Genomic DNA, 13,139 nt, shown 5'->3' on the forward strand with positions numbered 1-13,139 from the left:
ACATCATGCACTCAGTTCTTGGTCCTGCCTGTTGGCAAGGACACATGGGCCAGGCACATGGAACAGTCTCCCTGCAAACAGGTTACAGTCCTGAGCCTCTCTTAGTGCTATTCAGTCCTGCAGTACTTGAGCGTATTAAGAGTTCACCCTTTTGTTATCCTGTGGAGCAGTGAGTCACAGAATAAAGACATTTTGTATGTCAATTCACGTTACTGTATGTGAGCTTCTCAGGTGATGGGTTTTGTGAGCTGTCCTTCAATGTGTATTCCCAGCATGATGCTGGAAGTACACTTTTAGTTGGACAGTGGATGTCTGCAGCCTGGTCAGCTTGTGGGCGTGTATCAGGCCATGTGGTGGGAGAGGGTCTGGAAAGGCTCAAGGAGATGAGCTGAGAGAAACACAATCAAGTGTGAAGAAAGAACTGAGGACACACACATTTCTTTCTATATCAGAAGGTGTCTCTGGGGAGGGAGGAGGTAGATAGCAAATCTGGCTGAGATGATATTCTCTCCTGGGCTGGGTTTGGTTCTTGTGCTATTGGTTCATTACTCCTAGTCTACTACAACTTTTAGCTTTAATAATCCTATATATTGCTGCATTTTATATTTCCAAATGCAGAATGCATGGGATTTTTGAAGTTTAATATTGGCCCTTCTGCTCTACAGTCATGTCCATGATCAAGTATGGACAATTTGCAGGCCTGTTGTCCTGCTGCATACGTTGGCTAAGGGAGGCTCACTGTTTTGGAAGCCGTGTATCTGTCTGTGTTAGCAGCTTATGAACCGGGCTTAGAGGTGTAGGCTGTTAGTTCAGGTGTGGTACTTCAGATGTATGGCTGCATTCATTCAGGTCAGAGTTGGATCCCAGTGAGACAGTTCAGAGCATGGGCAGAGCAGGTGAGTGGGAAGACGTGCTCCAGTCCGTTGACTCAAGTCCGGCTCCTGTTGGTGTGATATTAAGAGTGTCTTTGTTTAAATGTCTGTGTGCTGAAAGTGACTTTGTTCTTTTTCTCTTCAGTGCTTGCAACTTCTGAACTAAGTATTAAGAAGAAAAGAAAGCGGACTACTGGAAGGGAAATTGAAGAAGGCACTGAGAGAAAGAAGAAAAAGAACAAACAGTGTCAGCCAAATTATTTCATTTCTCTTCCAATTACTAATCCAAAGGTGATATTCTTTATTATACTAATTTGGTATAACCAGAATTACTTCAACAGCTGCATGAGTTTATAAGAACATTGTTTGATATTGTGCAAAAAATATTTTTTTTCAGGTAGTTTTAAAGAAACATTAGCAGTCTATTCAATGAGTAATGCTATGTTATGTAAGATTTTTTTGTGACTAAAATTGCTTTTCTAAAAAAGACTGGACAAAAAATACTTACATTTTTATTCAGTTTGTCAGTCTTACAGATTTCACTGAAGCTGGCTGAAATTTCCCCTCTGCAGTATTTAGTATTGCCTATTTTGTTGTTCATGTAGTATAAAGAAGAGAGACATTCCTATTTAATGAGAAAAATTCTAGCAATATATTTATATTTCTTTATAGATACAAATTTATATTTGGATCTGTTACTGTTTTAACTTGGCAGTTTGTAGTTTAGCATTTTACAGTAAAATGGTTCATCTTATTTAAAATTCAAACAACTGTTGTTTTAGTGAGATGTTGTTCAGATAAATTCAGGAAATGCAAAGAGCTCTAAGAAAATGTATTTCCTTGCAGTTACATGAGTTGTCTCATTTAGGCAGTAAATGAAAATGATTTCTTACATCCTGCAGGTTGTCTCTGGTACATCTTTGATATCTTTTATGTCTGAAACAAGGAAAGTTGGTGCCTTATGTTTAAAAAGTTGAACCCACCAGTTTAACAGCATTCGCAGATTTACTTTGTGGGGTTTTTTAATATCAGAAGCTATCTCAGATAAATTTTAACTCATTAAAACTCATTAACTCATTTTAATTTAAATACATCTGTATTATCAGTTCTCTGAAAAAGTAAAATAAGATTAAGAAAATATGAAATGAGACTAAAATAGGTTTGAAAGTGACACTGCAGTCTTTGATTCTTCAAAACATATGTGAGGAAGAGATTTTAAAGGCTGGTTTTATAAGATCCAGGATAGCCTTTTACAAATATTGTTGGATATCTTTTGTGACATCCTTTTTTAAAATATCATCCAGATCTGTTTAACAGGTTCCATGATTTAGCAAGTGTAAAAATAATGTAGTGGCTATATAATCTGGTAATTGAGAATTCCTGCTGACAATTGTTACTATGCCCAAGGGTTGGTTAGGAAGATCTTAACTATGCTTGGTTTTTTATATGCCATTATTTAATCATATCTTTTTTATATGTCACTATTTAGTCATATCATTTACAGAGGTAAAGAAACTACTCTTTAAATTTAATCTCAGAGCATTTGAGAACTCCAGGACTTTGCTAGAAAGTTTTGTTTATACTTGCCTTAGAGGTAGAGTTGTTCTGAAAGTAGAAAATACGCTATTGGAATTTTTATAGGCAATATCAGCCAAAATTTGGACATCTGGTTTCTTGATAGTCAGAGTGAATCTGGTAATTGCTGGTAGTATTTCAGTTGGTAATGAGAGACCTTTATTTTTTGAAGAGCTTATTTTATTCTAGTGCAGTATTTTAAGCATAAGTATTGTTTATTTGTATTAATTTAAGCTTTACACAGAGGAAATTTTGTAATAAAGGATATTTCTGAAACATTTAATCAGCTGTTCCTCTTTGAAAATGAACAATTTCCTGGTTTTCATTTTAATTGTTTTGAATCTTTAGAAATGAAGTGTTCTTCCATTAATTTTTAATGTATATTAAACTTTGCATTATTACTTGTGCAAAAATAGTTAAATAGATTATGATCATTGTATCTTTTTCTATTTGTTCAGGGTTTTTTTTTAAGTTATGACTTTCATGATATGCTGTTGCTTGGTATGTTAGCCTTTCAGGGTTCTCCAGTCTTGACTATAATTGTTATTCATCTGTTAGGTCTTTAAAGCTTTACATTTACTTACCAGTAGTATCCTTGTAATAAACACTGCAAAACAGTGTTATTCTATTGCTCCTCAGAATAATGTACTTCAAGTAATGGAGAGGAGATCTTGAAATGAGTAGTTGAGGCCTTTTTTTGAACTTTTTAATTCAGAGGGAGGAATTGTTTAGTGTGATCTGCCTTAAAAAAGGTTTTGGATTAAGTTAGGACATGTCAAGTAAAAATAAATAGCATGATAGCAGTTGAAATGTAAGACAACACATTTTAAGGTAATGTAAATAACAGGTTAAATAGCAATTCAAAGTTTTTATTTATGCAATGGGTCAAAGCCTGTTACATAGCATTGGGAGAGTCCTAGTTTGCTTCATTAGAATAGTACACTCCAATGTTGATTTCACCTTAGATTTATTGGAGAAAACAGAACAAATGTGAAATTGTGATATGCATTGTGGTGGCACACCTGTTTAACAGCTGTTGTGTTCCACTTTCATTGCATAACTTCAGGGAAAACATCAGAAAAACAAGTTTCTAAAATTCAGAAAAACTTGCTTGAAAACTTTTTTTTTCCTTTCCAATTAATGTTGATTGTGCCGAGCATTTTCATTTAGCCAGAGAGAGAGGATGTGCTCAGCCTTCTTTTTATTTTACCTGTATCCAAAGGGCAGGATTTTTCATACTTTCTTGATGGATTCAGCAATAACTTTTCTCTAGAACCGATAACTGGCTGTCTTTGGACTTAATCTTGTTCCAAAGCTATATTACTTTTTAGGTTTTTAGCTTGGTTTCCTAATAGAGTTTATACAGCTATGAGCCTGTCCACTGGGGTTTTTTGGGTTTTCAACCTGTTGTCCAGTTTTGGACAGAAAAATTGACATCTCAGAGGTATTAATTTCCTACAATTTTTTGTGTCATTGGTGCTTGCATAAAAGAGTGAGCCTTGAAAGAACATGCTTTTGTAGCAATACTACTGAAGGGAAATATAGGGGTATGGGGACGTGGGATATTAGCTGCTAAACTAAATACTTAGTAATATTGATCCCTTTCAGAGCTAGGATGCTTTTACCTGCTGTGAAAACACAGTTCCACATCTGATTTTCTGTACTCTGAAGGGCTTGTACACTTACATTTATATTTTTTCTTTTGCCAGGTCATGGGTGCAAATTAAATTTTGAAGCAATAGTTGAAAATTTAATAGAATTGCAATTAGTATGGCACATTTAATTTTTGAGTTTTGTTTCTTTTTTTTGCTTTAGCTTATAAACTTAAGTAATTATTCAGTCAATACATTGTAATTAGCAGGGATCACATTTACCAATTCTTTGCTTAAATATGGATTAAATTCCTCCTGTATCTGGGACAATGAAACTGTGTTTTATCCAGGATAAGATCAGTTCTGACATATGAAGGAAGATGGTCTTATTACAGCATGATTTATGATAAAATGTTGGTGGAATTTTCTTCATATGTCCTACACTACTTAAGACACATGTGGTTTTGTAAATGCCATATCACCTTTTCTGGCAAGTACCTTTTACCTTCTATCCTTCTCCCTACCCTTGCTAACATCAGTTCATTTGAGTTATGATTTAGTTATATTTATATGACACTACTAGATATCTATGGCTCATTAGGTAAAACTTCTGCATGGCAAAATTCATCTTAAGAAATTCAGTCAGAAAAATACTGAACACTCCCATTAGATTGTGTTTTTTTCCCCCAGGAAATTTATATGTTCCATATGATTAACAGAGCTACCAAAATATGTCAATGCTTTTTTTATACCTGAGAGCTACTTGTGTTTATCTTATGAAAGTCAAGTCTTGACAGTACATTTGTGAAGTGTTCACTACTGAATTTCAAGTAAGTAAACAACAAAAAAGTGAGATTGGAGTTTTCAACATGCTTCTTTTAGATTTTATCCACCAGAGATGATTTCTCTGTAATGTCTCTGTTCACTGTGCTTTAAGAAGTAATTAATTTTGTCAGATGGTCAGGTTTATTTGACTTGATCTGATTTTCACTAACATACTCAAGAATTGTTGCAGGTTTTTGGTGTTTTGTTTTTTAAATTGCTACAATACAATGAGCATAATATCAAGCACAGTAAACATCTTGGATACAATTTATAGAGCATGTATAACCAAATAAATAATTTAAATTTAAAACAATGTAATTCCAGTGTTTTTAAAGAGAAGGACAGATGAAGTTAGAACTCTATACTTGTTGCAATGAAATTTGTCTAAATACATTTGAAGGGAGTATATATGTTATATCTGTCTATTGGACAATATAATCAGAATTGCAAATTAGGTATTTCTACAAATTCTTTACTAAATATTCTGGTTTTGTATGTGCCCAGTCCTTCAAAGATCACTTTGAAGGACTGGGCACATACAAAACCAGAATATTTAGTAAACCATACACTGGCGCAGTCACTTACCTGCGCATAGCAAGACAGACATTTAGCAGAGTGGGCAGAGTAATTCCTTGAAGAAGCTTTTTGTTGGTATTACTGGCAGTGTAAAACTGGATGATCTTAACCTGCTTCAGGAGTTGATGATACTTATGGGAGGAAGCTCCTATTAAGATGTGACGGGGAGTGTCCAGTGATTTATTAATCACTCTATTTGTACCCAGTTTGGGTTCACTCGGGTCAATTAGCACAGCTTTGTCAGCAGATAAAACTTTCTTCTGCTAGAATGGTTTTTACATGGATGTTTGTTTTTAGTTTGAGTGCTTTCTTGTTCACTTGCATGATGGGATACAGTAATTGTTGTAGTGGCTAACTGTTGTTTCTGTGTCTTTCTTCCCAGATTACTGGCAGTATTCAGGCTGTCCAAGATGCAATAGTACAAAAGGATCAAAGGCTTTCCAAAGCAATGGTTCGCTCTGGCTCATTGCATGTCACCATGTTTGTGATGCATTTATCCAGTGAAGAAGAAATTAGCATGTAGGTATTTGGTGTAAATTAAGTATATACTAGTATTTTTGCTTAGTTGAGTATATACTAGTATTAAGTGTTCATAAAGAGACTAGCAGGGTTAACAGACATTTTTTTCTGCCATACACCACCCTAATTTACTAGGGTTATTGAGCATTTAATTAATTCTGTTTTTAAAATGCTAGTCTTAACATTAGCCATTTTCATAACTTCTGTGTCATAAACTCTGAACAAAGTATGTGTTTTCCCATTGTCTGTGTGCTGAAGTTGCTTACATAGATCTCATGTTTGCTTAAGTAATTCTTTTGAAATAATGTTTTGATATAGGGGACAGAGGAATTAAAAATCTGTTGAAGTGCAGATTGCTCGTTAGAAAGTGAAAATCCAAGGTAGAATGCGGGAACCATTTGGTAGTCAAGGGCATGCTTCTAATAAGTAGAAGTATTTTGGCTGAAAGCATATGACACACCTAAAAATAATGAATGATCAGCATATCTAAATCAGTTGCCTTGTTTTTCCATGCTTGTTTTCTTTGAATGCTATATCCTTGAGATCTCTATACTCCTACCTGTCTTCTACTGTGAAGTTGCAAATTTGTCAGCATCAACAGTCTGATCTAAGGGGAGAGAAACAGCCAGGATCAGAGAATAAAAAGGCAAGCAAAGGATACTAGGTCTGGTAGATTCCCTTCCCTCTCCATGTGCTTGGTTGATGAGTAAACTGTGATAGCACCTGAAAATTTGTGAGAGCAACAACCAGCTGTTTATGTGAGATTTTTTTAAAAGGGTTTGAAGCAAACTTTAAAAAAAGGGAGCATGGGATAGTACTTCAAAGCACATGTGCCTCTTCATGAGTATTTTGTAAGAGTCCAAAAGTGTATACCAAAACAAATATTCTCCAATTCAGGATATTCTGCTACTCTGTGAGCCCCTTCCAGCTTTCACTGTCTGAATGCCACTGAAGCACTGACTTACAGAGTTCTTCTCTGCCTCTCCCAGCAGAACTCTACAGTCCAGGCACTCAGAACTGTCCTCTAGTCAGCAGCAGCTTCCTCAGAGGTTCACCCCTTTCCTGGCCAGATGCCTCCTATAGGTTTCTAGCTCAGCTATCCTCAGGTATTCTAGATTGCATGTTCTTTTTAATGAGATTTAAAAAAAAAAAAAAAATCATAACTGATGGTTTTTGTTTAATCTTCTGGAAGATCTGCTGGGAGTGCTGCAAAATGCTGAATTTGCCTTCTTGCTTCACCAATTTTTGATACCAGGTTAATGGAAAGAAACCAAGATCCAGGCTGGCAAACAAACCTGTGTGTAATGTACGGGGAGAGTAATCTCTCAAACAAAGTGCAGCTGATCAACGGAGCATCTGAGAGTTCACAGATCCTTAGGTTTGGATCCATTGAGTTACTTAGATATCTACAGTTTTTCAACTGTGTTTGCACAATAGTGCCTCTGTCTATACAGAAATGAAATGTGTTGAATGCTATTTGAAGTCAAATGCGTGATAAGAATGTGCTAAACATAACATTCAATTCAGCACAAAGCCCTTTGTATGCTATTTTAGTACATACAGCTTTCACCCTGAAAATGGAACATCTGTATTCTAGGCCACTCTTTCTAAGGGAATCCAGACCTGCAATTCCCATGTGAGTTTCCTAACTGACTGTGGTCTGGCCTTCATGAATACACTATACATCTCTTTTTGTAGACTGTATGAAATTAGGAGTGTGACATTTTGAAACTAGAAAGAAAGCAAGCAATCAAGACTCATGACAGCATTCCCTTCAAGCCAGGAAGTTCTACTCTATGCTAACTGTGCATAGTCATGGGATCAAGTGCTACAAATCAGGATGCCTGCCTTTGCAGTAAATGCCTAATTACGAGATTATAGTGTCAAGGTTTTCTTGCTCATTTTCTGTCAAAGACTCTCTGAATCTCACCTTTGCATTACAAGTAACAGGAATGGCAGAATTGAGTTTGGCTTTTTTTGTGAGATTGCTTTTTCTAACAAGTGATCAAAATTGAAACTCAGAAATTTCTAAAAAGAAACTTTGTGAGTTTTAAAGACTACAATATTTATGTTACAACAATACAGAAAGAGAACAGGCATTGCTTCTATAATTCTAGCTTGTGTTCACTTAGAATATGCTGTTTAATTATTTTTTTAATTTCCTTTTTGACTTTAGATCAAAGTTCTTGTAAACTTTTTGGGTATCTCTGTGGATTAGTTGCACTGAGCATAATTACCAGTTGGCATTGTAAATACTATTTGATATGGAATAACAAGAAAATACCACTGTTGTGTTTTTAGCTGTTGACTCAGTAGAAATGTTTGTCCTTGGGCATTACAAAGCAATTGTTAGATGTTATGAAGTGGTTGATAGAATACAAAAGGCAAGATAGCCAGAGTGAGATGACAGCTATTTTTCTACATATTTTAGTGTTTGCAAGATTATAAATAAAAGAAAGAGTAGAACTAGATCTTCAATGCCACAGTGCTAAACTGAAAGCACAGTGCCCTGTGTGGATTGACCTTTCATGGAACTCATTGGGTGGACTTGGGCTGGTCAGTGAGTTCTGCAGATGACCCTACAGTATGGAAATATAAATGTGTGTTCAGCTAAAGAACAGAGCTTTCCATGGACTTTCTTTGGACTAGTTATCACATGTAAAAACTCCAGAGATGGATTTTAGATACATTCATGAATCAATACTTAAAAGTCGTCTGCAAGCTTCAACTTAATTTGACTCAGTGTTTTTGAAATATCTGTACTTGTTTTGGACCAATTTTTAGGTTGATGTTGGTAAATAAATCTATGCCTGCTTACATGTGAAGTAATGTGACAGGTAGAACCAATTTTAGATGGTCTTTTTGAAAGATCTTGAAGTACAGCACGTAAGGAAGACACAGGAACAGGCTTGTCTAACAGTGATAGGAGGGTAGGTAAGTGACAGAGACTACACTTACAGTAAAATATCTTTTACAAGGAACAAGGAACGTTGGTGTTTAAAATGGTTAAGAAGGAGCTAAAGCACTTCTAGCTTATAGATTAAAGCCCTCTGAAAAGACTGCAAGGGGACTCTATCACTGAAGGATATTCTGTCAAGTAATGAACCTTTATGTATTTCTTAACTTACCCTAGGTTCCAGTTATGCACAGTTCACATTGAGTCCGCCTTGTTAAACACGGTGAGAATGTGTAGAGATTCTTGGAATTGTACAGGCTTCAATGAAATAATTTAATCTACCCTAGAAATCGGTGATTGCTTTCATCCAGCTAGGACAGAAAAAGTAAACATACCTCTTTTGAGCATTTTTAACCTATTACTGCCATCTAGCGTTTATAAAGTCTGCATCGATTTGGGGAAAAGATTACATTCAGGTTAATTGAATAGAATTTAAACTGTGAGATGTGAGAAATCTTTTAGAAAACACTAAAATGTTTATGTGGTTTTTGTTTAGAATTTAAATCACTTTTAGTGCAGGTCAAAACAATTATTTCATGTAATTGTACATGCTTTTGATGTGGCTAATTGAGATGATTGTTAAAAGGTTTCTACCCTGTTATTGTGGTTATAGTGTGCATGTCTCTTAGCTCTTACAGAAAGTAAATGTAAATTGAGATTATACTTCTTTTAATAACAGTTCTCCATGAGTTTAATTGCAATTTCCATATAATTTTATCATTATATATGTAACATCACATCTGTTTATAATTTAACTAACACTGTTGTAACTTTGACTGAAGAAGAATCTTAGTTCAATTGACATATCAGGAGAAGAAAAAAATTAATTTAAGAATGGAAAACGAAAGGCTTCTAAGTAATCATCTTATTTAAATGGGATTCACAAAGTAATAGGGACACTGTCATGTTAGTGTCTGGATACCTTGGAGACTGAGATAAACTCTTTTGAGGAATTGCACCCACTGCTAAGTTTGCCTTTATAGCACAGTGTATGAACCACTTTACCTTTATAAAAAGGTGGTAATAATAATAACAATTGTATTGATAGAAATTAGTGCAAAAGTACTGCAGTAGATAATAAATTGGTACTAAAAAATCTTTGTTACATTTATTGATATAATGATTAATAGCAATATTAACAGCAGAAATATATTTGATATTGGTCTTTTCTTTCCTCTCAACAGAGCAGTTGGTGCTCTTTCAGACAGCAAGGTTTTTGTAGATGATCTCCTGAAAGGAAAAAGAGTGGATTTGTCTTTTCAAGGAATTGATCACTTCAGAAATCAAGTTGGATTTGTGAATTTGGCAGAAAATGATCATACAGCACTGCTTAAGGAAATAGCAGGTACAACTTGTCAATCTAGTTGAAGTGTTTTAAAGACTTCTCAACAACCTAAATGAGAATGGAGCACAAAGATAAGTTTGTACTAATTTAGTCAATATTAATTTACCTTTAACAACTGTAAATGCTACATAATTGATTTCCTAGCCTACTTTGCATATTTCAAAATAATGTTAATGAATTACAGACAGTACTGTGCTCTGATAACTTTTTATTCAGTATATGTAAAAAACATAATGCAAATTTGTAAATGGGCTGTAAAGACTCCATGCTACCTTGTTTTGGTCCCATTTTTATCTGCCTATGAGTCTATACTTAAACTATGTTGTTTACAGATATTTAATAAAAATTCTCAAAGAACAGTACTGTCTGTAATTCATTGGTGTCCTTTAAAACTATCCCAGCAATTCCAACTATTCCTTGGAAAGATTCTTTAAAAGAGTTTTTCAGTATTGATGAATTATCTTTTGTGTTCTGAGGAATGTGAGGTCACACCATTTTTAATAGAGCAATAACCCATTTTGCAGAGTAGCAAGGACTGCTGCTGTCACACTACCTCTTTGCAGTCCAGTACAGAGGGAAAAATTGAAAAAGTCTTTATTAATACAATCTTTCCTCTAGCAATTCATTAGTTTCATTTCTGAAGTGCAGCTGGTTTGACCTTTTACAAAGACCTCAGTTGAATTTATTAAGGAATCACTGTTTTGCTACTTCAAGATTATGTATGACTTTTGCTATGTTCTAAGGTGAATTTTGATTTCATGTTGTTATTTTGTACATTAATGAAGGAGAAATTTTGAAAAAATAGTCAATAGAAAATAGATGAAGTTAAATTAGCTTCCAAATGGTAGGAAACCATTTAGTTCCATAAATTATATAAGAGAAATTGTTTAATAATAACATCTGAACGTGGTCATTGCGTGTCTGCTAATACCAGGGTGGATGTAGGTTTGCCAGAGATGGAAATCCAGGAAAAGCAGAGCTAATGTGAATCTTCTGTTCTAATTTCCTAGTTACTTCCCAAAAATCCATTAAAAGATGTTTGCATCATTTAATTATCTACCAGGAATAGTGCTAAACAGTTCTGACAGAAGTTTGAGGAGTATTTTAATAACTCTTTATCCAAGTCTTTTTAGAAATTGTGCGCTTACAGTGACAAATACAATTACAGGACATTTTGAAAAACTTTCTTTTTTCTGCTTTGCTGCCCCACAGAATATTTGAAGGACTGTTGAGGTTTAGTCCCAGCTGTTAGCTCAGTCCCTCACAGCCACTCACTCACTCTTCCCCAGCCATGTGAGGGAGAGAGTTGGAAGAGTAAAAGTGAGAAGACTTGTGGGTTGACATAAAGACAGTTTAATAGGGAAAGTGAACACCATGCACTCAAGCAGAGCAAAACAAGGAATTCATTCACCATTTCCCATGGGCAGGCACATATTCAGCCCTTCAGTGATTCAGCAGGGCTCCATCACTAAGAGTGACTTGGGAAGACAAATGCCATCCTCCTTCCTTCTTTCCCCAGCACTATATATGCTGAGGGTGATACCACACAGAATGGAATATCTCATTTGGGCTCAGCTGTGTCTCACCCAGCTCCTTGTGCACCTCCAGCCTCTTGCTGGAGAGGTGGGCTGAGAAACAGGAAAGGTCTTGGCTCTGTGCAAGTGCTGCTCAATAGTAACCAAGACATCCCTGAACTAAGAAACCTTTGTCAGCATAAATCCCAAAAATAACCCTATACTAGGTACTATGAAGAAAGTTCCCATTCAAAACCAGCGCAAATACTAATTTGGAAAAAGTAATGAAGCGCTTGGTTTTTATTTTAATAACTACATTGCAAATGCTGCTTGAAGCTGATGAAAGTGAATAAGTGATTCCTGGTTTTTTACCTACAGCATTTGCAGATGTTGATTTTATGGATTAGATGCATGTTATGGTCTGACCATGAGAGGGAGCTTGTCTTTCACAAACAGAAAAATTACTCTTCTGTTTTTACATACAAATAAATACAAATTAGTCAAATATCTTTGAATTGATTTCCTAGCAGTCCACACTAGAGAGTGAGAGAAATGGAAAGCAAGTCACATCTTCTCTAGATACATTACAGCTTTACTTGAGCATAAACTTACATTGCCACCATACCAAGGCAATCTGACCCCTTGTGCAGCCACATGGAGAATTCAGCTGTGGTAAAATGAACATTTTTACCTTTGCCAGCTAATTTTTAGCCTATTTAGCTTGCCTATGAAGTTGACTGTATAGCTGCATAACTGTTGGCAGAAAAGATAGAAGCAGTGGCAGGCATGGGGCTGGAGAGGAGCAGTCTATTCTGACAAGGATGATAGTTTAAAGCTCATCAATGATGAGTTTCTTTAAAAATTGTGAATCCACACATTTAGCATCCATTTGAGGGTGAATTGCATTGCCCTCCCTTCAGGCAGCCTAGGGAAATAGTTTAATTCAGTTAATTTAGTTCACTTTAGTTACAGATGGCTGAAGCTATGATAAATGAATTTTGCCTCTTGTCAGTTGTTAGGTCATTTCACATGGTGAAAAAATTGGGAACTCAAAGGTATTGTAATTTTCCATTAGAACAACTGATTTGTACAAAGTGAGCAAAAAGGTGACAGTCCAAATTGCTGTTGTTTATTTAGGTGGGACTGGAAGGATTCTCTGAAATGATGAAATGATTTTCTGAAATTATGAAATGATTCTCTAAAATCATACTGAAAATGAAGACAGCAAATGCTTTTAGGTTTTAATCTACATTCTTTTTCATATTGTGCTGCCTAACACTGAATTACAATAGCTCTGATAAATAGCTCACCAAAATGAAGCAATATGTTTTCTGTGGTTTAAAAAAAGGTAATATCACTCCCTTC

The 13,139-nt window shown here is 35.3% G+C and overlaps 1 protein-coding gene across 3 annotated transcripts in view; it reads left to right on the forward strand.

Moving 5' to 3' along the window:
* The window catches only part of AKAP7 (A-kinase anchoring protein 7), a 78,010-nt gene that overhangs the window by 5,332 nt on the left and 59,539 nt on the right, over positions 1 to 13,139 (forward strand). For all 3 annotated transcript variants that reach the window (XR_010439546.1, XM_064708083.1, XM_064708082.1), the window contains exons 3-5: positions 1,018 to 1,163; positions 5,823 to 5,959; positions 10,100 to 10,260. Coding sequence is in view for 2 of the 3 variants with exons in the window: in XM_064708083.1 (XP_064564153.1) it covers positions 1,018 to 1,163; positions 5,823 to 5,959; positions 10,100 to 10,260 (444 nt within the window). In the remaining variant the exon portion in view is untranslated. The remainder of the gene's footprint in view (positions 1 to 1,017; positions 1,164 to 5,822; positions 5,960 to 10,099; positions 10,261 to 13,139) is intronic.

This window comes from Zonotrichia leucophrys, chromosome 3, assembly GCF_028769735.1.
Source record: "Zonotrichia leucophrys gambelii isolate GWCS_2022_RI chromosome 3, RI_Zleu_2.0, whole genome shotgun sequence".
NCBI classification, from domain to species: Eukaryota; Metazoa; Chordata; class Aves; order Passeriformes; family Passerellidae; genus Zonotrichia; species Zonotrichia leucophrys.